Raw genomic sequence first — 27,500 nt, 5'->3', positions numbered from 1 at the left:
TATATATATATATATATATATATATATATATATATATATTATATATTTATATTTCATATATATATATTATATATATTTAAACACAAAGCTACAAATGTCGCTTAACCCTTTAACACTGACTGGACGTATTTTACGTCAACAAAAGTTGTCTGTCGGGTGCCAAGTGGACGTAAAATACGTCGACTACAAAAAGTTTTTTTAAATATTCGCGGAAAAATACTTATAGGTCTCGTTTGCGAAGAATTTTAAATCACGCGCCTTGAGGGATGCTGGGAGTTCATGGATCATGCTGTTGTTTTGTTTACAAGCGTGATCCAGCTGCGCATGCGCGAATTTCTTTCTTATCCCAAAAGAAAGCATCAGCTAACTCTGCCGAAAATCTCAGAAATTCTTCAGTCACTTTGTCGTAATTTTTGCACCGTTTTCTATTAGCCTTTGCATAAAGTTTTATATATGAAAATGTGCGCAATTTCATGTAGAATACAATAAAAAATAACTCATTGTTGTATCCTTTATCAATTTTGACATATTTTCATATAAATCACGATAAGTGCCAAAATTTCAACCTTCAGTCAAACTTTGACTCGACCGAAATGGTTGAAAAATGCAATTGTATGCTAAAACTCTTGCATTCTAGTAATATTCAATCATTTACTTTCATTTTGCAACAAACGTGGAGTCACTAGCACAATATTTCGATTTATGGTGAATTTTGAACAAAACTTTTCCTTACGTCCTCGCTAACTCTGCTGAAAATCTCAGAAATTCTTTAGTCACTTTGTCGTAATTTTTGCACTGTTTTTATTAGCCGTTACATAAAGTTTTATATATGAAAATGTGCGCAATTTCATGTAGAATACAACAAAAAATAACTCATGGTTGTAGCTTTTATCAATTTTGACATATTTTCATATAAATCACGATGTGCCAAAATTTCAACTTTCGGTCAACTTTGACTCGACCGAAATGGTCGAAAAATCCAATTGTATGCTAAAACTCTTACATTCTAGTAATATTCAATCATTTACCTTCATTTTGCAACAAAACGAGAAGTCACTAGCACAATATTTCGATTTAAAAATTTTTGAAAAAACTTTTTCCTTACGTCTGCGCTAACTCTGCTGAAAATCTTGTAAGAGCCTGACGCCGTCTCTTCCAAACACGTGTGTGTTCGTGTGTTCGTCGTCCATCGGAGTGGACAAGACAACAAGAGCATCTCGTTTTCTTTCTCTAAAGGAACGCAATTTCAACCATACATTATTTCCGTCTGTTTCTCCCTAACCATTGTTGTCTTGATGTATGTACAATCACCACTACTTGCATTGCCATGCAAGCATTCTAATCATGTACTCATAATGTTCCAACGAATCTTCTGTATCAAACTGTGTGTACGTTTCTATTTGTCGTAATTTTTGCACAGTTTCATATTAGCCGTTACATAAAGTTTTATATATGGAAATGTGCGCAATTTCATGTAGAATACAACAAAAAATAACTCATGGTTGTAGCTTTTATCAATTTTGACATATTTTCATATAAATCACGATGTGCCAAAATTTCAACCTTCGGTCAACTTTGACTCGACCGAAATGGTCGAAAAATGCAATTGTACGCTAAAACTCCTTCATTCTAGTAATATTCAACGTTTACCTTCATTTTGCAACAAACGAGACGCCTCTAGCACAATATTTCGATTTATGGTGAAGTTTTGAAAAAAACTTTTTCCTTACGTCCGCGCGCGCTAACTCTGCTGAAAATCTCAGAAATTCTTTAGTCACTTTGTCGTAATTTTTGCATCGTTTTATATTTGCCGTTACATAACGTTTTATATATGAAAATGTGCAAAATTTTATGTAGAATACAACAAAAATAATTCATGGTTGTAGCTTATATCAGTTTTGAAATATTTTTATATAAATCACGGTAAGTGCCAAATTTTCAACCTTTGGTCAACTTTGACTCGACCGAAATGGTCGAAAAATGCAATTGTAAGCTAAACCCCTTACATTCTAGTAATATTCAATCATTTACCTTCATTTAGCAACAAACTGGAAGTCCCTAGCACAATATTTCGATTTATGGTGAATTTTTGAAAAAACATTTTTACGTCCGCGCGTTACGAATTCATGCATCATTTTGTGATAATATTTTCTCTGTGTTGCTTTGATCGTTTTACAATTTGTTATATACCAAAATCATCGCAATTTAGTGTACAATACAACGAAAAAAAAATAGCTCATTAGCTTTAACCGTTTTGCTCACAGCGCGATGTGTATACAATTATATATGAAACTTTTTTTGCGCTGTCTTATATTTCAATATTTATATATGATAATGATATTTTTTTCATTTCTGATGGTTGCATACTAAACTTCAGGCAATGAGAAAAAGAGGAGCCAAAAATGAACTCTTAATCTTAAACACTAAGTGTGCTGTGATTTTTGAAAAACTTTCTTTCCGCTTCAGCGCTAACTCCCAAACCCCACTGGCATATGGCAGACACTTTTGTAAATACAGGCTTAGTGTTTAAGGTTAATATCAAATTCACGCTACCTCGGGAATATCTCCAATGGAGAATTATCACCGAAGGGGATAGCTCATTGGTAACGTCGACTGGAGTTGCTGGATAAGTTCTGTGTCGAGGATCGCGACCGGCAGTACCAATCCATTTATCACTTATAAATTCCCTTCGGTGATAAGTGTCCATCGGAGATATTCCCGAGGTAGCATGAATTTAATGTTAAGCAACATTTGTAGCTTCATGATTGTATATAAAACATGGTGATAAAAAAATTTCATATATATATATATATAATATATATTATATATGTTATATATGATATATATATATATATATATATATATATATATATATATATATATATATATATATATATATATATATATATATATATATATATATATTATATATGTATATATATATATGATATATATATATATATATATATATATATATATATATATATATATATATATATATATATATATATATATATATATATATATATATATATATATATATATATATATATATATATATATATATATAAAGAAACTACTTGTCGACCAGTTTATAAAACAACTGAATTCACAAACAGGAATAGTAACAATAATAACAATATACATAAAAGACATCAATAAAAGGAACAACGACAAGTAATACTAAAATAACAACGAACAATAAGGAATACATAAGAAGGAAAATAACAAGTAGTACACAAAATTACGGGGTAATGTTATAACTCTCAACTATTTTATCTATAATAAGATTGTCTAATTTGTACATACCAGGGCACTGTCACAAACCATTTACTGTCCACTGCCCTGTCGTCAACGGTATCTTACTTTATCATCTAAGAGGTATTGATGATTCTGTCAGAATATCATATAATCATATGAAAGATATAATTTTTCATTTTCTGTACCTAAGTTCAAATAATAGCGTTTGTAAACTAGAGAAGCAAATACTCATCTTAGAGGAAATGCAGAATACTGCATGTAAGATTATCACAAAGACTAAAAGTCTTTCTGTCATAATAAAAGAAAATACGTTACTTTAAATGAAGAACATCACTTACATGTAAGTTCTACGTAAATAAGTAAGAAAAATAGCCACTTGTTGCTGGAAATACAGATTAAATTGTGGCTTGATGTAACGATGGATATCCTTCTTTTAAATCAATGGCAAGACCGTTCACAGCTGGTGGCTTAGAAAAACGAACTGGTTTTCATTTTATCAAAACAATAAGCTAACCTTCGAAGTTGAGGTTATCTATGATCGAGTGTGTGTACATAGATGCGTAAATGCAACTAGTGTGTAGTTCCCTAAGCTAAAATCACATTGTTTGAGACGTGTACAACGACGCGAGAGGGGAAAGGAATATAGCTCCCCTTGTTTTCCATTCGAAATGCCATATTTCTCCCTTGTAAAAGGGAACCAGTCATAGGAACCACTGTAAGATCCAGTTCTAGAAGGGAATAATTATGGAGGGAATCCAACTAGGAGTAATTTGCTTTCACCATGTATCCACCTACTGTTAAGAACTACGAAACATTACAGAAACCTCCGGAGTAAGACTTTCCATTCAGTCTTAACCTCAAGATGAAGATTCGTCCGTCTTCGGCCTCAAGTACCAGTTCCAGCTCAGAATAAGCCTAAAGCCCTGTCCATACTAGCGGGCACTGCCCGACGGGCAAACACTGTTCCCACAACCCGTTCCACTATAACGACCGACCGAGTATGGAAGCGAGAGAAAACATAAACAGCTGGAAGTGCCCGACGGGCATGCCCGCTAGTGTGTACAGGCCATAAGATTACTAACCTGTGTGGTACACTTTTATTAGCTTAGGCCAAGGCTTGAATGGTTAAGTATAGTCTTAATTAGCTGACTTGAAATGAACGGTAACCTCCGAATGTAAGACAGAACAATTGACATACCCATATACGGTAGCCACAAGCAGCAATATCATGATAATAAATCCATACATTGCATGTAAATACATAAAGAAAAAGTCAAGAAAACAGACGTTATTAGAAATACAGAGCAAATCGTACGTTGCAATAAGGCTACAATTGTTCAGTGCTTGAGCAAAAGTGGAAATATATTGGCACTTGTAATGCCTGGAAAAGAAGAAAATACACATTTTAATTTATCTGGTTCAGGGAAACAGTAACTTGGATAATCAGTTCTGGCCAACCATTCATCGCTTGAACTATCAATACCTGAGAGATGTTGATGCTCCGGAAAAAATATCGACCTCGTATGTAATAAATGATTCCGATGGTGCCTCAGACATTTAATGGTAGATTGGGACTTAAACAAAAAATTATTTAAATTCTCAACCCCCCCCCATCCTGCTCTCTCTCTCTCTCTCTCTCAGTTAAATGCTGAATATTGTCTTTACATTAAGACTCACACTTACATTTAATCAAAACAAAACTAGTCATAAATAAAATGATTAGGTTTCTAACAGAGAATTTTAACATTTGCACTCTTGTTATGTAGACGTTGCTAACGTAGGTCAGTAAAGAAAAATATACATATTGTAAAAGGACTTTGTGAAAGGTATAATGTAATTGCTCTGCAAGAAGCGTTTTCACCACAACAGGAAAATCCCCTTCTGAACACTGTTCATCCACATCTTAATTTCGGAGCTTCCTCACTTTCTGACCCGAGTCGGGGATTGCTGAGGGGTATAGACCTTACGGTGGCTTAGCTTTCCTCTTTCATGAAAGAACTGCACCAAGTGCTAAAATTGTACCAACATCAGACGAGCGTCTTTTATGTATTGGTATCAATATATAATGAGTGATAAAATTTTGAGGATTGCATTAGGTATATTTTGGGAAGGCGAATTGTCTCTTAAAAGAGAGCATATTATGGCATGTTATTGCCCTCAGGATTTTTAATGCCCATCACCTGGGGGTGAGGGAGTTTATAGGGTAGTGTGGTAGAGGGTTACCACTGCAAGACTACCTGTGGATTCACACCTTTGCAGTGACTCCTGGGGACATACCAGATGGCTGGACCACGTAACCTGTCCTGATTCGCTTTCGCCTCATCTTTCTCTTTTTAAGATTCATTATGGCGAGATCGGTTCTGATCATGAACCTTTGGGTTTTAATCTAGATCTTTTAACTTCACCTACGGAGTCTTTAGCGGAACATATAGATTTACGTGTTCGATGTGAAATAGGCAACAGACAAAGATATGCAACTAACACTGAGACTGCACTAAAACGAGTTGGAATTCCAGTTGATGCTCTTTTGTGTAAAGAGAAATATTGTTCAAACTAGAGGCATTTACTTAAAATTAAGTCCTTTGAAGGGATACAATTTATGCTCTTTGGAATAGCGGAAAGAGATAGGTATTTAATTCAAATAGGAAGTCATAAAGTGTTCCGGGATGGAACGATTTCGTTAGAGATTTTTTAAACAATGTCAAGAGAAAAATACTTATTTTGCGCAATTTAGGGTGCCCTAGAAGCGGTGTCATGGTCTCATCTAAGTGAAGGACGTGACATTAAGAAACAGAATGGCCAAAGACATGGAGAGGAAAAGGCTCCTTGGAGAACGACTTAATAGTCAGAGAAGAGATGTCGAAACTTTCTGTTCAGATGAACGGCTTATCGGGGGAAAAGGAAGTAGCTGAGTGTTGGAGTGAACATTACGCGCAAATAATGTCAGGAAAAGGTCACCCGTAGGCCACTTGATATCACCGAAATCCGAGTTTCTGCAAGTGACGCGTAAGAGGCTTTGCATAGGCTGTCTAATATTAACTAGCGCCCCGGGGTTAGACAACGTAACTGGTGAACACTTAAAATATGCCCATCCTGCCCTGTTTATTCACCTCTCTTTTCTGAATGTTCTTTTGTTTACTCACAGTTACATGCCAGAAATCTTTACTAACATTAAAATATGTTCTCTAATGAAAGACCAGCAGACAAGACTATCAGATATATGTCTAATAATTACAGACCAATAGCTTTAGCGTCCATTATATCAAAACTATTCGAATGTATAGTTTTACAGAGGTATCAGAAATATTTTGAAACAACGGATAACCAATCTGCTTATAAAGCCTCTCATAGCACAGACATGGCTTTGTTTTTATTCAAACTGTAGACTTGTATCATTCTAACAATACCCCGTTTTTCTTTGTTCCATGGACTTCTCAGAAGCATTCGACCGTGTTTGCCATAAAAAGATGTTTGATATTTCAAGGCAGAGAAAAGTCCACTTTATATAACAGAAATACTGAAAAACTGGTATGCAGCCCAAAGGTTTGGAGTAACATGGGGAAACTCCCTTTCCTCGCCATTTCAAACAAAATGTGGCATTCGGCAAGGCAGCGTTCTGTCTGCTTTTGAATTAATCACATTTTATAAAGTGATGACTTCACACTTCTTAGTCCTTCCGTAAAAGCTGTTCAGAACCAATCGACGCGTGTATGCTGTATACTGAAGAACACTACTTTATGGTTAACGGCGAAAAGACCAAAGTAGTGACAGTTAAACCAAAAAGATTCTTCATCAACTATGGAGATCCGGAGTTGTGCGTGGGTAGGAGAAGTTGGAAGTCGTCCAGCCTTTCAAATATTTGGGTATATGCATATCAGCTATGACCCAAGGACGATGAGCATATCATATCATCGTACCGCAGTCAGTGTATGAGAGGCAATCTGTTGCTCAGGAGTTTTTCTGTGTGACAGTAATGTTCGAGTTTTTTTTTTATCATTTATTAGAGGAGATATACAATATTTTACATTTTAAATAGTATTACAATCAGAATTTGGTCAAAGTTGACTTAACTTTACCGAAAACAAATATAACTTTATCGTCCCATTCGGGTTGGCAAATATTTTATCATGTACATTTTACAAATAATCTATGTTTTTCAATGTTAAAATTTTACTGTAGTTACCTATATAAGATTTTATCAGTAGATATCTATTTTTTATTATCCTTGATTTTATAAACCGTCTAATACCATCGTTTTCTTTTACTCCTACTTTGTGGGCTAACCAAATCCCAACAATATCGTCACAAATCAACATTATAGCAGTGTTCCTGTCCTTTTTTGAATGTGCTTCAAAATCCAGTTTTTGAATTTTCAATAAACTTTTTGTCTTGATGTGACGCAATTCATTTAATAAATCACAGCCAATTAAGCAGTTGCTTCTTGCACTTATAGAAATAAATTAAATGCATCAAATTTTCTGGTTCTTTGCAGTTCTCACATAGTTTGCTATTTGGTATTTTCATCATATACAATCTATCTTTTGTGGCCAGAATTTCATGAACATATTTGTACAAAATTTCTCTATCATAACTGTTAATCAATTTACTGTTAACATTCCCCCAAAATAGTTTTCCATTCAAATAGAGGGTATTTCTCTTCAAGTTCTGGGTTGAACTTCTCATCTCTCGATAAAAACCAACAAATACTCTTAGAGTTCACATCTGGGCAGAGTCCCATCTTTATTGCCTTCCGTAAAGTTGTTATTATGTCATCATCTTTTCAAACCGTTCTGACCTTCGCTGTATGGTATTCCCTATCCTGAACAAACTTCATGTCTGTTATAATAAGCCACTGAAACGTTTTATGAATACTGACAGGTTTTTCTGAATATTTTGTTAAATTGGGTACTCCTCCATTTCAAGAACTTTTAAGGAAAAATGCACTTAGTTTGTTCCTTCGGCTAAGTAAGACAAATAATAGTCTTCTTAAAGCAGTTTTTAATTGTACTTTTTTTAGAGGGTCAACAAAATTTTTAAAATAGAGTCATCTCATTTTTTAGTGAGTAATAAAAGTAAACAATTAGATATATAGTTTATAATTATTTTGTATTATGTAATTTTCTAAGATTTAAAAAAAGGTTTTAATAAATGTGAAATTATACTTTATAAACATATGAATATTTATGCAATATTTTCTGTAAAGACTTTTGTAAAGATATGTATATGCAAAAAAATTCATCTAATGCATATGGCTTATAGCTGGAATAAAGGATTCAGTTCAATTCAATTCAACTCAACTCAGTTCAATTCAATGCCGTTGGTTCGGCATCTTTATGACTGACGCACTTTTAAAATAGTTAGATCACCCCATAGTTCATAGTTTCAATTTATATATATATATATATATATATATATATATATATATATATAACCATATATATATATATATATATATATATATATATATATATATGATTATTATCGCTTTCTACGTGATTCATTTTATTACACATTACCACAGGTGAAAAATAAGAGAGACAGGGTGTAGGTCCTGACCGGTTCAGAAACTTCATTTCAAGCCATTGTCCTTTGTCAATGGCTTGGAAACGTCAGTCATCCAGGACCTACCATCTCACCTGCACTGTAATGTGATATATATATATATATATATATATATATATATATATATATATATATATATATATATATATATATATATATATATATATATATATATATATATATATATATACATACACACATATTACACACACACGCTGGAACCTTTTGCAACAATGACAGAAACACACAAACAAGGACAGATGGGGAGAGTTGAAGACAAGGGTAAACGGAATGTGCAGAGCAGCCAAGTAACAGGATACGGAATACCGACATCAACCACAGTTCGAGATGATGTACCAATGAAATGGATGATTGAAACTGATCCGCTGAAACGCAGGCTAAGAAAAATAAACAGGGCGTTCCCAATGGCACAATCTCATGCCCGGAAGGTCAAGACATGACCCCCAGAACGAAGGGTACCAAAACGTCCTACAGCAAAGACCTGAGGACACCGCAACATCCTATAGATAACTCCAAGCACAGAAGGAAGGACCTAGGATCTGGGTCATTGAATTAATCAAACACGAGAGCCTACGGAAGGGTATAAATACTCAGTAAGACCGAGGGGAGTATGACCAGGTATGAGCGGTCTCGATGCGTGTATTATCGCCATACTATCGTCATACACAGGTCACATGAACAGGTAAACAGAAAGAGAGTTGGGTGGTGTGTGAAGTATGGTTGTGTATGCGCGTAGCATGTAATAAAAACTCTCATCAAAAAGAAAAATAACACGAAACTTTGCCAAAGCAGATAAACCAAGCGGAAACAGGATGTGGCGTGTCTCTATGTGTGACGAACGAGCATCGTGACAGCCGTCTCACTACCTTTCAGAGGCTGTTCCCCGAAATGTTTCTAAGGAGTCCAGAACGGAAAAAAGAAACAAGAGCAATTAAATAATAAACTGTTCAAGAGAAACAACGTACGAAAACAACGAGGTAAAACAAAATAACTCATCATAATTTGATCACAGATAGTACTGCACCCTGGGAAAAATGGAATTTAATTTTGTTCTTTAAATTATGCATCCCGTTGTATTAGTAGATATATGAACAAATATACAAGAATTTACACACCTGTGACTGCAATGACTTTTCCAAGCCTTTAAACGTCTAAACCTCGTCAGTAAACGTCTATATGGTTAAAAGTTAGATATACCTAGTTTAGCAGACCAGAGCTGATTAGTAGCTCTCCTAGAAAGAGAGCTGGCCAGTTCTCGATTTCTTTTACGTGGCTTAGAGAGACAGCTGGTTACCTAACAACGGGACCTATTGTTATGGAATCCGAACCACACATTATAACGAGAATGAATTTCTATCACCAGAAGTAAATTCCTCTAATTCTTCATTGGCCGGTCGGAGAATCGAACGCGGGCCCAGCAGAGTGCTAAGTACGAAAGTTGCGTGTCGCAAGTGCTGAGCAGGACAACTCCTCTATTATTGATTGCCCGAGTGTGTGTGACCTTGAACTTGAAACTTCTGTTTATAGATTATAGATCAGAAGTTCCTGAGTGTAGTTTAAGTTGACATAAAATGTTGAATGTTTGCGCTGAAATTTACCCAGTCTCTCTCTCTCTCTCTCTCTCTCTCTCTCTCTCTCTCTCTCTCTCTCTCTCTCTCTCTCTCTCTCTCTCTCTCTCATGAAGGACGTGTTCAACTGAGTGTACTAGTGACAGAAAGTCATCAACGAATGGAAACGGACTAAGCTCGCTGTCTTATTCACTTCTCTAGAATAATGAAAACTATGAATGGCGAAGGATTTTACTTGCCTCTAACAAAAAGGTCTTGTGGACCACTTTTTTTTTTTTGGGGGGGGGAGGGTCCTACTGCGTAGGACAAATAGCCGCACCTCCTAGGAAAAAGCGAAAGCATTCCGTTAGGTCCGAATTGCGAGGAAAGTGGGTAATAAGATGGAAAAGGTTGATAACGTAATTGTTAATCTGCATATATATTATGAATTTTAGGATGTGAATTGTGTACAGTATAACAGTGGAAAATGTTACAATTTTTTTTAACCTTGTTTTCGTTCATTTGGTTAAATATATGGAAATAATTTTCCGGAAATTTGTCGTGAGAAGTGAATCAGTTGCAAAATCTGTGCAACTTTGCCTCGATAATGAACTCCGCGAATTTCCAGGATGAGAAGCGACTATTAAGTTCCCTGATCGTCACTCTCTCTCTCTCTCTCTCTCTCTCTCTCTCTCTCTCTCTCTCTCATGTCTGGCCCAAGCTGCTAGCACATAGGGAAACTGCTGTTTTTTCCTCATTTCTTTCTGTCTTAATCTAACAGTAAACAAGTTAAATACTTGGCAGCAGTCTGTTAATCCTAAATAGGTCCATATCATAAGTATATACTGGAATAAACATATCATCCTCACTGACGCAACGGTTGGCTGAATCAAATACATCCTCAGTCCTATTTGACCCACTGTTGGGCATGCGTTCCTCTATTTATGACGTAATGAAAGACCTAACCGCCTCATGTTATCACTCCGCCAGTGCTCCCAATGTTCGCCCCATCCCTCCATCAGTCCCCGAAAAGAGACGTCCACTTGCTTCAAATGTTTCATCCCCATGCCCCCAAAATCGGACCACTTGTTTCCAGTCACGAGGTCTACTGGCCAAAGTTTCGTCAGAATCCACACATAACTTTTTATGGAATCGTGTTAACAAACAAAACTGAGTAAGCGAGCTAAACCCTCCTTGAGGGAGGCAAATCCGTTTTCTGACACTTAAAATCCCAGGACATTTTGGGGAGGAGAATAAATATGTCCATAAAGGGAACGGGGTTAGGGAAGATGGTAAAGATTACTGATATCATGAGAGGGTCAAGACTGACATGGTCTGGGCATGTGATGGAAATCAGAGAGGAAGACGGCTTGGGTAGAACCAGTTAAGGGTAGAAGGGGTAGAAGGCCGAGAGGATGGTGGCAAAGGATTAGACGGTATGATAAAAAGGAGGAGGATGTGGCTAAGAAGGATTTAGCAGAGGAAAATGCTTTCGACATAAATAGCTGGAGAAGCAACATCAAGGCAACTGACCCCTTAGCTTATAGGTGATCCCCTGCTGAAAGCTCTATAAGACATGGGGCTAGAATAAAAAAAAAAAAATTAAGGAAGGCAAAAATTAATATTTTACTCGTTAAAATCACAGCAATGTATGTACTTACAACACTCCCGGAATGGCAGTCAACTTCGTTATTGTGTCTCCAACTTACTAACTGTTCCACTTATTAACTGAAGATCATTATTTTAGTTGGCAATAAATTGCGGTGGAGAAGAAAACAGACTAGCAATGGACGTGATCCATTTTCTGTCATATTTCCAAATACATTCCAGTATCACAAGAACGTAATTAAGGTATGGATAACAAACAAACGAGGTTCTTATGCCCTTAAGGCAACTTTGTATGAATATGCTCAACCAGAATGAAATCCGACAAATCAGCAACAACTGACACGCCTTCTGTAATCTTGAAAAGAAAAAAAAAAAAAGCCGATTTCGGAATTCCTAGCCACGCTTTACAAAACATGCTGCTGATACAACAGAGGTATTTAAATACAGAGGCTGAGAGAAGAGTGATGCTGAGAAGGCTTCATTAGTTTAGTCAAGACTGGCCATGGTACCAATCTTCTTAGGATAACTTACTTGGGGATGACTGAACTAATTACTATACATTTTCTAGGTGTTCCTGTACAACAAGATAGTATGAACGGAGTAGATATTCCACACTGAATACCAACAGTGAGCGCCTGGGAACAGACTGAATTTAGGAATAGGTCAAATGATTTTTTGTTTTCTTATATGGGCTGTTCTAATACTAGATTTTTATAGATTTTAGATATATATATATATATATATATATATATATATATATATATATATATATATGTATATATATATATATAATATATAATATATATATATATATTATATATATATATATATATATATATAATATATATATATATTATATATAATCCTACTCTAAAACCTAAGGTGTTAGAGTAGGAGAGGAAGATTCAATTGGGCTTTGTTTTCTTGGATTTAACAACAGTGTGACCTGAAAATTGGTTAACTGAATACTGCTGAAGTACATCTGGAACATTTATTGTCTTTATCACATCAAATTTTCGAAGTGGCCACCACTGGCGTTGATGCATAATAATGCCGCTCTTTTTGATGTGCTGTAAAGAGTCCATTAGTCTCTGCAGGAGTTTTATGCCTGGTGATCTTGCTGACCAACTGTGTGGTTCTACTCACATCATTTCCACATACTTCGCATTACCGAAACGGTAAGGCACTGTCTCTAGTTTCCTGCTCTCAAAATAAAACAGGAATTTTACTCTTGTAATCTGGCAGACACGCCCGCTTATCTTGGCTTTAGGAGAACAAAGGTTGTTGAGGCTGACAAGTGTTCTGATCAACTGACAACTGATTAACTGTTTGCATCCCTCCATCCTCCCCCCACCCCTCCCCCGACATCTCAGATTACTCGACACCCCACACATTATCTTACTCGCCTGAGCAGTTATTTTTAGAAAATCTCGCTTCACCGAGAAACAAAGCCTTAAAATGCATGTCTTTATAGAACATTTTCCGCTCTGCATGACTTTTTCTTTCATTTTCCGAAATATCTGCAAAAACTCGTGTTACGCCCTCTATGTCGTGACAAAAGCAAGACTGTTTTGATAAACAGCGATTTATTTAATTGAAAATGGCGTCTGATAAAACACACGTGATAGTTATATATATTCTTTCTGGCAACCCTCAATAAATTCCTAAGCGACCAGATTCAATGGTGCTGCTAGTACTGACTACTAGTCTCTATTGCAAGTGCGTGCGTGATGTTGTCTCTATGAAAGTGCGTGCGTGATGTTCATCTTTTAAATTTCGCGCATTTTAATAGTGGCACCGATATAATGTATATATATACATATATATATATATATATATCATATATATACCTACATGCCACGGTTCTGAAACCACGTTCGTAAATTAAATTTTCTTATAAAGTTTTCTGCTGGAATTATTCTGATGATCACACACACACGAACAGGCGGTTTCACTAAAACAACGGTCGGCCATTTTGCTTGCTGGTTGCTTAGAGTAGGAAAGAAATTACTTTGCTAAGCTAGGGAATAGCTTGCCTTAAACTTTATGGACTAAAGAGTAACTAACAAAGTTCTTTAATTCTGGCCAAACTGCAATAATAAAAGGACTGCTGGTTTACAAAAGGTGTGGCGCCGGATTTTTCAAGTGAAAGGACTGCTGGTTTACAAAAGGTGTGGCGCCGGATTTTTTGAAGTGAATCGACAAATGGGCTTCATCCCGGCCGGGTCGAACGAACTCGTCAGCCATCACATCGGCAGTTGTGAGTAATCAAACTGGTAAACCTTTTAGTCGAATGGGAATAATGTCAGCTAGATCAGGGCAGATGTAGCTCAATTCCCCGAATAATTATTACTTGTGCCCTCAAGCAAAAAGCATTTAAAGTAGTAGTGGAAAGGCGCAGTGATGCTGTCAAACTGAATTTTCCACCATTAAAAACACTCAACCTAGTCTTTTGGTTCAATATCTAATCAAGCTGACCAGGGAAGATAAGTGTACAAAAAGAATCTCTTTTAGATCTTACTGTCAAAGAGGGCCCACAAGGTGCTGTGTGCTTGATATGGGCTTAGAAGAAAAAGGAAAACGGACTGACCTAGCATAGCTCCTTTTTCCATAATTTACTCTTTTCTCATTATTCAGCCTTTCATTCTCTTTGCAAACGAAAGCTGACTTTCTGACGGTATTCAGTGAGTGTAGTGAACTTAACTAACAACGAACTAGGCCTCCTTAGTGGTTTGACTCGACTAGTTAAGGCTCAAGATGATGAGAATCATGGGCAGCAAAAAGTGTAATTTTGAAAACTAGTGGTTGCTTTTGCTTTTGGACTACAAGTTCTTATTCAGCCCAAGTTCTTAAGAAAGTCACAGGGGTCACAAACTTGAACAAAAGAGCACTCATTGTAAAGTTTGTCACCCCTGCAACTCCAAAATTTTTTCATGGCAAGGCAAATTTAGACTTACAAAACAAAAATAATTCTTTAGTATGGAATTCCCAGCATTAGGTCAAGGGATGTTTTACATATTTCCTGTGGTGGTTACACTATTACCATACTGGTGATATAACTAACTTTGGTCTGTTGACATGTTGGCTTAGCCTACTGTTGCACACTATCCAAAGTCAAACTGTGAAAGAGATTTATGGTCTGCTATACAATCTGTAGGTTGCAAGTGCAAGGAGGTTTTGGTTCTCAGATTTCTGATAGATATAAGCAACTTTGGTGCTTGGTGTAATCCTACAAGGCTGGGTCCCCACTGAATAAGACCTGTACCTTTGGGGCGTTGGATCCACACAAGTTTTCTGACAGGCTTTACTAAGGTGAGTAAGCGTTAAAGTGTACCTGGTAAAAGAGTTGGACTAATTGGAGGAGTAATATAAAAACTGTCAAAGCCTGTTTGGATTCTCAATGAACCATTATTATACACATGACAATATTGGTAATAGTTTACACGTTGAGGGTGTTAGAGAAAACTGTTCTGACTTCCTCTGGCTGAAGGCTGTACTGTTCCAGTAAGCCTCGTGTGGGTGTACCACCTTGGTTTACCCCAAGGAGGTGGTATTAGACATATGTGGGAGTCGTCCACTGAATACAGTCTAGTCAAACTGGCCAGGTATGAACCTGGTTGTGCATTATACATACCAACAGAAGAGGTTTCCTATTAGTTGTGACACTGGAGCCTAGTTTAGGAGAACTTAGTATTCTTACTCCCTTCTCCACGTTATTCCCTAATATTTAAGGGGTGAGATACTAAAGACAGCATCACCTTCATCGCCTCTAAAACCATGTGATGCACAGGGTCTCTGTTGGATTCTGCCACTCATGACTTTCTTTTGCTTTGTCTAATAAAAATCTCTACTCATCTAAAGCCTCCCTACGCAAAAGTCTCTGCCAAGTAAGTCAGGGTGGGTCTTTCAACTATATACTGTATATACTGTATATATATGTATATATATATATATGCATATATAAATATATATATATATATATATATATATATATATATATATATATATGCATATATATATATATATATATATATATATATATATATATATATATATATATATATATATATATATATATATATATATATATATATATATATATATATGTATATAGGACCCCTGCCTACTCACGGTTCCGGATTAATGGCTTCACCTATTCACCGATTTTTCTGTGGAATGTATATACACATTATTCACGGAAAATTTGCCTATTCGCGGTATTTTTCAAAGAGAAATGTTCACTAATTACTGTATTTTCATATAATTTTCGCGACTAACGGCAATTTTTATGATAAATCTATTAAAATACTCAGTATAAGAATTTCAGAGGTGTTTTTTGGGGTTTTACCTACCAAAATAGGCAGTTATATGCGTTTTCGAGGGTGTCAAGTATTTGCAGATTTTAGCTATTCATAGGTTGTGGTATGTCCCCATGAATAACAGGGATCAACTGTGTATGTGTATATATATATATATATATATAGTATATGTATATATACATTACATACACACACACACACACACATATATATATATATATATATATATATATATATATATATATATATATATATATATATATATATATATTATTAATCATTTAAAGCTGGAATCTATGCTAGATAATATATGGGTATACTAGGATGATGTGCAGCTTACCTTAGTACCACAAAATGGGACTCTGGCCTTGAGGACAGCTAAAATACAAACAACAAAAATATGGCTGAAGGCCTACTTCAAGAGGGGAGTGATTAGGTAAACTCTGGGGCTTAACTTAATTCATTATATTTACAAAAGAAAACATATCAGAAGAATGGTAGCATAATTCTGGGGTAATGGGGCAAGAGTAATTGATGAGAAATTTCCTGGAGGGAATACAAATGGGTTGCCTGCTCCAAAAGGCGATGATAACGAAGTAGTGACCACTACGCAGATCCACAGCTGAATACTCCTGATCTACAATTGAAACACTTACGGTTACTCAACCAAAAGTAGAACTGTAATGAAGGAATCAAGGAATTGCACAGAAGATGCCCAGACTGAACTCGATTCCAGTGACTTGAACATCATACGCTTACATTACACTTCTCGTAAATGCTTTGCAAATTTAACAGCACAAAATATAAAGCAATACAGGTCTCACTGTAAGTACAGTATATCGCACTATGAAAAGAAAGGAACTTAGCTGGAGGAGAATGGGGGATGTGGCTAACGAAAAACTTTAAATCCTTGTACGTTACCTTTCTTATGAGGGCCAGCGAGAGGGAGGGCAAGTCAGTTAATTCACAAAAAGTTACTTTTGGATACTGCCAACCATGTGTCGAAAATAGGCAGTTTAATGGAGCAAGGGACAGAGCTCTGCTTTCCGTGGCTGTCGCCGTACAATTCTGAGGGCAAGCTTCTCTCTCCAAGGCCCTTTATATCTTTGGAAGTTAGGTCTTCCTCCTCCTAGATGGCGTTGTGATCACTCTGCCCACATGGAAATGCAGGCAGCATGGCTCCGATTTCAAGATGGCAGAGTGCACGTGTCCAGGCCACCAGCTGACATACCTCGGGCAACGATTAGCTCTGGTCGAGTCCGCGCCTGGAATTAAAGGATTTCCAACACCACTTTGGACAAGGAAGGGATTAAAGTGGTTTTCCACCCCCAAAGGCAGTGGTGAGAAAGGTTTTAGAGGCGAATTTGTCTACAGTGAATCATACTAAATTGAATTTATTGAATTACTTAGTCCTTTTTACTTTGAATTATTGCATGAAAGATAGCATAGGAGGGAATATTCTTAATACCTCCCCCATCTTGATGACATTACATCCTTAGTTGGGTTGAAATGGCTAAAGTTACATTATTGCAACAGGCAATAATTTCTCTCTTCACAACCTTTGGGGTACATTAGTCTAAAATATTATATTTCTGCTAAATATCAACGTCAATTATAAACAAAAGAAATCACTTATGACAATTATTTTACGTTGCAGAATTAATTTACGCTGCTGGCAACAGTAATAATCTTACTTTCCAAGAAATGATAATAAGCAGCATTTAATGAATATGAAATAGCTAGATTACTACTTAGCTAGTAAATAAAACTGAACCTAACATCGTGAGGTTAATGTTGTTATTAATACTCCATGCACTTATTAGTAATACTTTTAGTCACAAGTTCATGCAGTTAATATACCTTGAGGAGGCAATACAACAAAAGTATTCGTGGGCTTTGTTAGGTGTTGCCACGATACTTGAGAGTGATGACTCAGAGCCATTTGGGGCACTATAAACACTTGTGCTAGGGGAGCATATTATAAGTACATGTGATGTATCAGTGCTTCGTACTGGCTATGGAAGCCAGAGGTTAAAATTACTAGGAAAGAACAGTAATAAAAGAGATTATCTCACTTTGGGAATCACTGACCTTATAGGTGCCTTATGGCACTCATCTACGTACGTGAGGTATAACATTGTGTGTGATTTACACAGTTTGCGAGTCTGGGACTCGAGATTCATCACAAAAGAATAAAAAAAGAATAGATGACAGATACAAAGTAATTATTAATTGTTGTAAACAGATGATGATTAAGTATGCCAAAATTATATTCCTTAGCCTATGGAAATGGCTAGGTTCAGTCTTTAGCCCAAAAAGGCCTCAAAAGGAAGTCATAGCACTCACAAAATTGGGATATCTGTCAATCGCACTCTGCATTAGCAGAGTGGGAAACAAGATAGTATATAAGCCTTTGTGAGGTGTAAAATAATATGATTAATAGAACATAATACTGAAAGGAAAAAATGTCAAAGGAAAAGAATGAATTACAGAGTTATAAGGAAATTAAACAGGTGGGGAAACCTGACACCCTCTTCTAGATAGAGGTGCCAAGGTCCTCTTAGGATAGAGGGGTGGCACTGTGCTAGTTTGGCACTAGTGCCAAAGGAGCTCAGCAGCTCTCTTTTGGCGACCTGAAGCCATTTACACCCATGATTTTCTTCCGTGGACCTGTTTTAGGTTGATGGTTTTCCTTGGTAGAGGAACTGGTTGAACCAAGCCTGAGGAGGACAACTTAGTGCCACCTGGGTCGGCTTCTTTGATGGGTGGAGCAGGGGCATTCTTTACAGGCTCTGCCCCAAGTCGTTGCAGTTGCTTGAGTTCATCGGCCAGTTGATTCTGCTACAATCCTTACTCTACTCGTGTCTGTGGAGGACTGGGGAAGGGAGGAAGATGTTCTGGAGAGCGTGGGAGGCTTGCAGGTTGCAATGACCAGCTCAGACACGGGTTGCGAGTCCGCACCTTTGAGTGAGCTCCCGCTGTTGTCAGAAGAATCCATCTCTTTTATCGGCACTGGTAGTGGAGCCAAGCCAGGCGAAGAGAGGGGATCCAAAGTGGGATCTCTCAAATGGAGATCTGGGGCATGCTCTGGCACTGGCACTATGGTAGGGGCAGGTACTGGTATAGGATTTGGAGATTGCTCGCCGTTTGGGACGGATGGAGCTTGGCACTGCTCAGTGCACTCAAGTGGCACTGGCAGGGATTGAGAGTCAATTTTGGGATCTCCAGGAAGATCGATTGGGTGCCTTGGCACAGGACTGGGCTTTGAAATCTGCGTGGAAGGAGGTGGCCACTGCACAGAGTACTCAGGTGGCACTGGCAGTGGAATGAATGGAGGCTCTTGAGAATTACTCATGTCTAATGAATGGCTTGAGGGGCTTGGAAACCCAGACTGTTGTATTTCTGATGGAGACTGGAAGTCTCGTCCCAGGAGGAGGTCATAACCTCCAGGAATGTGGCTTGCTACAGCTAGGTTGCAGATTCTGGATTTATGAGGTCTCGTGACTCAACTGAACAGTAGGAAATATCATTTTAAATTGATTGATACCCTCAATTGTGACGAGTTTAGTCTGTTAATGTTAGCTCCATAGGGAACCTTGTCCTTCCTTATGAGGATTTACAGAGTCAAATGCCTTGACCTGGCATGCAGGTATAAGCTGAGTGCCATATACATGGGACCTTCAGCTGGATGGCCCAAAGACTTCGATAACATAACTGCCAAAGCAATGGCAGGTGTGCTTGATTTATTAGGGCATTTTGCCCATTGGGCATGCCCATAAACTTTACAATCAATAACTCCTGCTATAATCTTTGCTAGGCACTGCCCCACTGGAAGGAGCAGGCCCTTTTTCATCCAAGAGCCAGATGGGGCTTGTTGGGGCCGTGTCCCAGCGAGGGACTTAGAAGGATTTTCTGGCTGAGCCTCAGCTAACGGCACTGTTCAGCGGGGTGCCCTATTCTCTTGCAATATCCCACACTGGTTTCTTTGGGGCTTGCCATGTTTGAGGGAGTGCTGAGTTGGCTGGGGCAGGCGAAAGAGGATTTTTTCTTCCATGGGAACTAAGATGAGGATGATTGGTGTCCCAGGTGTCAGCCCAGCAACAACAACGACCACTGTCTTGGGCGCCTTGTCACACAGATGGGTGGTGAGAGCTGGCAGGGGATAAAATAAGAAGTCCGGGAGTTGGAAGAGTTCAAGGATGTCCTCCACACTATTGGCTTTGAGAGATTCTAGCCTGGGTCTTTTTGAAGATCCACTCAGACCAGGTTGGGCCTGATTCTTTGGGCATATTTCTCCATCTTTTCCTCCAATGGTTGGGAGTTATTTCAAAAGCTTTTATAATGGCTCGGCGGACATGGGCGATATTTCCTTGATCCTCAGGAGGGAGAGCATTGAAGGCAATGGCACCTTTCCCTTCAAGGTGTCGTCCCAGGATCAGAGACACTTCTTCAGTAGAAGGCTGATAGGTCGTCAGGACCTTTTCAATATGGTCGAGCCAGGCTCCGGGCTCAGCTTCGTCCCATTTTCTTATGAGGGAGCCCACAATGCCGAGGGTTGAACGTGGAGAGGGCGTTGGGGTGTTGCACTCGCCATGAGCTGCCATTGCAAGCGGATGAGTTCTTTCTTCTCCCTCTCCTGTCATTCTTTCTCTTTCTCCTGTCGTTCTGCCTCTTCACGTTTCTCCTGGGCTATTCTTTTATCCTCTCCTTCTGCCTTGGCATCATCTGCTCTCTCTTGGATCCAATCCCTCAGGGCTTGTCCTGACATTCCCATGTCCCTCCCAGCAGACAAGTAGAACTTGAAGTCCTCATTTTGCTGGGCTCTGGATGTTGTAGACATCTTGAGATAATGCTTATATGAGCGTGACCCTTTAGATAATCAATATGTCTGAAAAGACTCAAATTTCAGGGTGTCTGAAAAGACTCAAGTTTGTACGTGATAAACTGGTTTCAGTATGTCTCAAAGACTTAGTTTGTTCGTGATGAACAAATTTTTTAATGTCTGCATGAGACTTAGTTTGTTCATAATGAATGAATTGTAATATGTCTGAATAAGACTTAGTTTGTTCGTGAGGAACTAATTTCAATATGTCTGCATAAGACTTAGTTTGTTCGTGATGAACAAATTTTTTAATGTCTCAAAAGACTTAACTTGGATTTTATGTCACGCACAGACTTGGCCAGTGACAGAGCAAAAGCAGGGCGTCCCAGAACGAGGGTTTGTGCATGTTGAATGCAGTTAATTGGGTTCCTGAGAACTTAAGGTTTATGCTAAATGAACAATTAGGGCCCGTAAGGACTTGGATGTGTGTGAAATACACGAATATAAAGTCTCGAAATGGACTTGGATTTTTCAGCACAAGGTTTAATGCAAGCCCTAACCCAAGCCTTAAATAATGATTTGCAGAGAACTGTCAGAGCTTGCAGAATTAAAATAACAGGCTTACGTAGAATTGGATACAGATTAATATGCTTTTGAATTTTTACTTGCTCACATAAATTGTCACAGTGCCTGAATGAGTGATTGTGTTGGCGGTGCCAGCAAATATTATAAAACTGCTCTAGGCAAATGGGAAGCGGTAGCTTAGAAAAATTTGCAATTAAATATGACGAGTACACAAAAAATTTTAGTTTACTTTGCACGATTTAATTTTTGCAATGACATCTCACGTGGGAAAAGGAAATATTTACTTTATTCTAGAGACCTGATTTTGTTTACTTTAGTGATCCCATCGGACAGGAGACAGTTCAGCACGTGTGCGTGAAGAGAAACAACCGAACAAATACAGGGAGCAAATACAATGCGAAGTTTTGCACAAATTTTAATGAGACGACCGATAAGTTTTGGAAGAGTTTCCTCTCTTCTGGCGGAATGAATGAATGGAAGTTTCCTTTTTTCTCATGGTTTGTTTACTGGAAAGACTGAATGGAATTTACCATGTCTGTATCTTTTTCGGAGGAATTTATACAAATGCGAGTACTAACCACGATTTTCAGCTCGTATGGTCTGAACAAATTTTTATGGATTTATGAGAGTTATTCAACAAGGAAGAATAATATCTTTGCCTAGTGAATTCCTAACCTCTGCAAGAGAGAGAGAGAGAGAGAGAGAGAGAGAGAGAGAGAGAGGTTCGTTCAGGTTATATCCCCAGGTCCAGTGTGAGGCACCTCTGATGTCTACAGAGAATATGCTAATGTATCTTACATGGTATATTTTGCATCTTCCAGTCTTGGATGGTCTGGGATGCATCTTAGATATTTGTCGAGCTTATTCTTAAATACATTTACACTCACTCCTGATATGTTTCTCAGATGAGCTGGTAGCGCATTGAACAGATGCTGCATTATCGATGCTGGTGCGCGGTGGATTAATGCCTGTGTGCTTTCGTTAGTTTTCCTGGTATCGTTTTGGGCACTATTAATCTACCTCTGCTTGCTCTTTCTGATATTTTTAGCTCCATGATGTTTTCAGTAATTCCTTCTATCTGTTTCCATGCCTGGATAATCATGTAGTGTTCTCTTCTTCTTTCAAGACTATATAAATTTAGGAATTGCAGTCTTTCCCAGTAGTCAAGGTCCTTAACTTCTTCTATTCTAGCTGTAAAGGACCTTTGTACACTCTCTATTTGTGCAATATCCTTTTGGTAGTGTGGGTACCATATTATATTACAATATTCAAGTGGACTATGTACATACGTTTTATAAAGCATAATCATGTGTTCGGCTTTTCTTGTTTTGAAGTGCCGGAACAACATTCCCATTTTTGCTTTTCATTTTGCCAATATTATTGCTATTTGGTCATTGCATAACATATTCCTATTCAACATCACACCAAGGTCTTTAACTGCTTCCTTATTTGTGATTGTCTCATTATTAGGACCTTTATATGCATATAGCATGCCTTCTTTACCACCATAGTTTATTGATTCAAATTTATCAGAGTTAAATACATCCTATTTACCTCTGCCCATTTATATATATTGTTTAGGTCTCTTTGTAGTGAGTTCTTATCTTCATCACAAGTAATCTCTCTACTTAATCTTGTGTCATCCGCGAAACTTCTCACTACCGAGTCCTTAACTGTCAATGTCTGCAATCATAATCACAAACAGCAATGCAGCTAACACCGTACCTTGTGGCACACCGGATATTACCGTAGCTTCATCCGATTTCTCATCATTAGCAATTACTATCTGTTTTCTGTTTTGCAAAAATTCTTTTATCCACCTTCCAACTTTATCCACAATGTTATGTTTTCTCATTTATTTTGTTAATATATTATGGTCCACCTTGTCAAAAGCTTTTGCAAAGTCTAGGTAAACCACATCTGTATCTTTTTCGTTTATCATATTTTTATATATGCTTTCATCTTGAGCTAACAGTTGGGTCTGTGTACTTCTTCCGGGTACAAAACCATGTTGTCCTGTATTAAACAAACTATTTTTCATTAAATGTTTCATTATATATTTTTCATTACCCCTTTCGTAAACTTTCATAATATGAGATGTCAGACTCACAGGCCTATAATTACTTGCCTCTGCTTGATCCACCTTTGAAAGTTGGGAGTAATATACGCTAATTTATGCTCATCATAAATCTTGCCTGTATCTATACTCTGTCTTAATAATATTGCTAGCGGCTTTGCGATTGAATGAACCACTTTCTTTAACAAAATGGCAGGAACACCATCAGGTCCTGCTGCTGATCCATTTTTAAACTCATTAATAGCCTGCACAATATCGGCTTCAGTAAAATCTATGTCCGATAAATATTCACTATTTTCATCTCTTATTTCTGTATCATTATCTTCATTATCAATTCGAGGTGTGAATTCACTCTTATATCTTTCTGCTAATATGTTACATATTTCCTTTTTTTCATTTGTTAATCGCCCTTCAATTCTTAGATGGCCTATTTCTACTCTTATTTTATTCATCTTTTTTGCATATGAGTAAAAAATTTTGGGGTTTTGTTTGATATTTTGTAGGGTCTTTTCTTCAGGGTCTTGATTTTCTTTATCCTTTGACTGTATAATCTTTTGTTCTGCATTTTCTATCTTACTTTTTAGCTCCATCACTTTCCATGCATTCTCTTCTTTGCAAGACCTTTTTTCCACTTTCTGATTTTCTGGAACAAGATCCTTCTGTCTCTTGGTATGTGTGACTGATGTTTACTTTTCTTCTTTGGTATATATTTTCCACTATTTCCTCTAAAAATTTTATATAATATATCCGTATTTACCTGTATATTATCACTTACAAATATGTTTTCCCAGTCTTTTTGTTTAATTCTTCATTTATTTTTGACCAATTTATATTTTTACATAGAAATTATATTTTCCATATCCTTCCCATTTTTTCTCTTCCTTATCTCTGTTTTCAATAGTTTTGGAACGGACTGTTAATTCTTATGGTCTGAAATACTCGTATTATACACTATTATTTCTTTTACATAGTTCACCTCGTTCACAAATACTAGGTCTAAAATATTATCCTTTCTTGTTGGTAGGTGATTTATTTGCTGAATGTTATGTTCTAGTAGCATATCTAATAGCTTTTCAAATTGCCTCTTATCTTCTGCGCTACTATTAATCTCCTTTTTATATGTATAAATAAAACCACAGTCTCCTATTCGTTCTTTCCATTCTACGAAAGGAAAGTTAAAGTCTCCGGATAGAAGTATAGTCCCGTCTTTGTGATTTCTACATATATCCTCCAATTTGTCAATTATTATATCAAACTCTTTAGTATTCGGGGGTCTGTATATTACAATGTTTACTAGTTTTTCAGATTCAAATTCTACTGCTATTAACTCACATTCTGTTACTATATTTCTCACAGATTTTTCCTTGATTGGTGTCTCTCCCATATATCGCGGTTCCCCCTTGATTCCTATTTTTTCTATCTGATCTATAAGTTTGGAAACCCTTTATCTGATCATCATTACCAGTCTCATGTGAGTACCAGGTTTCACTTATATTCATTATATCTATTTTTTCAGTTTGGGTTAGTTCTTCTAAGAACTCTATTTTTCTTTTTGAGTTATTCGAAACTATACACTGTGCATTCATCACTATGATGGTTTGTGTTTTATCCCCATTATCTAATAAGGGTAATAATAAGGATTTTCCCATGTCTCTTTCCTGCTCTGATATGTTGTTCTTTTCTTCATTTCCATAACTTCGGACATTAAAAATCCAACTTTTCCAAAATAGTTGATCTTCCATCTTCATAATTATTCATTTTGTGTTTTGTATCTGCATCTATCTCATATCTGCACCATCCATTTTGCATCCCCATAGATACATTGCTTTGTTGCACTGTACCTGGGAGATGAAGCCTCATATCTTGGTGCTGACATTTCATAACGTGGTGCCGGCTTGCTTTTTCCTTCGTCACATACTCTTTATTCTTTCCTTTGTTTGTTTCATTTTTACTTTGATTTTTTATATGTATTTGCTTTTTGATTTTCGTTCTTCATGGCGACAGGATGCATGTTTCTGCATTTTTGTTGAATTTTGCAATCTTTTCCTTCTTTCAGATTCTGGCATATTTTTGGATGTAGATCGCTGCATTCAACCTCATAACCATCTAGATATGCACATTTGCCATAGATTTCATAGTTGACATATTTTGGGATGTTTGTAGTGACATCTTTCACCTGAATCTGCAATTCCTCTTTTTCAAAAAGAGTGCAGACTATGTCTTTTCTTTTTTTCTTGCTCATTCCCTTCAATATGTATATCAGGGTACAGCCTCTTTTGGATTTTTTTTTGTTGTCGTTTCATAGTTTATTTCTTCGTATGTATGCTTTTGTATTGCCTCCTAATAATAGAGTCTATGAGATTCTCTGCATCCATACTCTTATCCTGTTCTTTGTTTTCATTACTGTTTACTATCTCTTCAGTCGTATTTTCTTCTATTTCATTTTCCTTTTCTTCATCATCCTCAGTTTCATCATCCTCAACTATCTGTACATTAAGTCTTGACTTAATAACATTGTCTATCCATATTAGACATGTTGAGCAAAATATTTTTGTTCTCTTTTTTTTTTATTTTGCTGTACTTCGGCACATGTTGGGTGCGTTGGAACATGGCATGCACTGCATTTCCTTATCAGGTTTTGTGGATTTACAATGCTATACCACACATTACATAGATTGCATGCTTTAGGCATTCTTTTTTCCTATGGCATCAATCAGTATATTAACCAAATTCACCTTATTCACTTTCTTTGATGGAATGTGTTGATTGGTGTAGATTTTCTTTATAAGTTTCTTGATCACTTGGACTTTCCTTGGTATTCCTTCAATTATTTTCAAGATGTTTTCTGCTGACTTGTTCCAGCTTGAAGGGTCATATCCTTTCACTACGTCTGTGTATGCTTTTGCTTCTTTGTGATTGGGTTATTGTTGATCTCAACGATAAGAAACCCCAGCTCCCTGCTTGCCAATTCATCATATTGGAAATCTGCGAGGGTTGCTAAATTCCTCCAGCGTCTGCCGCTGTTGCTGCTGTTGTTATTGCTAGACATCTCCATGATGCTTAATTTTACAATATTTCACTCGAAAAACACCTTTAGTCGACACTTTATCGTGCTATTCTGAAATTTAATCTTATCACCGACAATTCACGAACACTTCTAGCTATAATTCACTCACTAGTCGTATGTTATAAGTTAAATCAGGTTGATTATTCAGACCAGAACAACGTCTTTCCGACCCCAAAAAATGTGCACTCCGAGAGAGAGAGAGAGAGAGAGAGAGAGAGAGAGAGAGAGTAAAAATATCCTATCTCCAGTGATATGAAAATTGGTGGACTTGGATAGCCCACGTGGCTGTAATGTGTACCTAGCTAGTATTTCAGGACTTTCAAATTGTCCTTATCACGTGGACGAAGGAATAAGGGCACTATTCCTTTTATTAACTCTTCACTGAGTGTCGCTCCCCACCTTCCTAGCACAAAATCTTGTGTAAAGGTTAATAACTTTCTTTATAAATGGGATGCATGCACGTGTTCTAACAATTATTCCTAACTCTATTTCAGCCACGATTTTATTCGTGCCTAACAAAAAATAAACATAATAACATAATACTTAATGTGGAAATGGATCACTTGTGTGCTTATAGGGGAATTTACGCTAATTAAGAAGGTTCGTTTCTTGTCTCACATTCAGCTCTTAG

The 27,500-nt window shown here is 37.0% G+C and overlaps 1 protein-coding gene and 1 long non-coding RNA gene across 6 annotated transcripts in view; one reads left to right on the top strand and one right to left on the bottom strand.

Moving 5' to 3' along the window:
* Positions 1–27,500, bottom strand: part of LOC136855084 (uncharacterized) — a 173,335-nt gene that overhangs the window by 35,590 nt on the left and 110,245 nt on the right. The window lies entirely within an intron of this gene.
* Positions 13,933–27,500, top strand: part of LOC136855082 (uncharacterized) — a 32,121-nt gene continuing 18,553 nt past the window's right edge. For 2 of the 5 annotated variants that reach the window (XM_067131890.1, XM_067131887.1), the window contains exon 1: positions 13,935–14,259. Coding sequence is in view for 1 of the 5 variants with exons in the window: in XM_067131886.1 (XP_066987987.1) it covers positions 14,205–14,259 (55 nt within the window). In the remaining 4 variants the exon portion in view is untranslated. Of the gene's footprint in view, positions 14,260–27,500 lie in introns of all 5 variants that reach the window. The other 3 variants (XM_067131882.1, XM_067131886.1, XM_067131884.1) reach the window with 3 other exon arrangements.

This window comes from Macrobrachium rosenbergii, chromosome 30, assembly GCF_040412425.1.
Source record: "Macrobrachium rosenbergii isolate ZJJX-2024 chromosome 30, ASM4041242v1, whole genome shotgun sequence".
Classification (NCBI taxonomy): domain Eukaryota; kingdom Metazoa; phylum Arthropoda; class Malacostraca; order Decapoda; family Palaemonidae; genus Macrobrachium; species Macrobrachium rosenbergii.
Note: the sequence above shows the minus strand (reverse complement) of the source record. Positions and strands in the feature narration are given on the sequence as shown.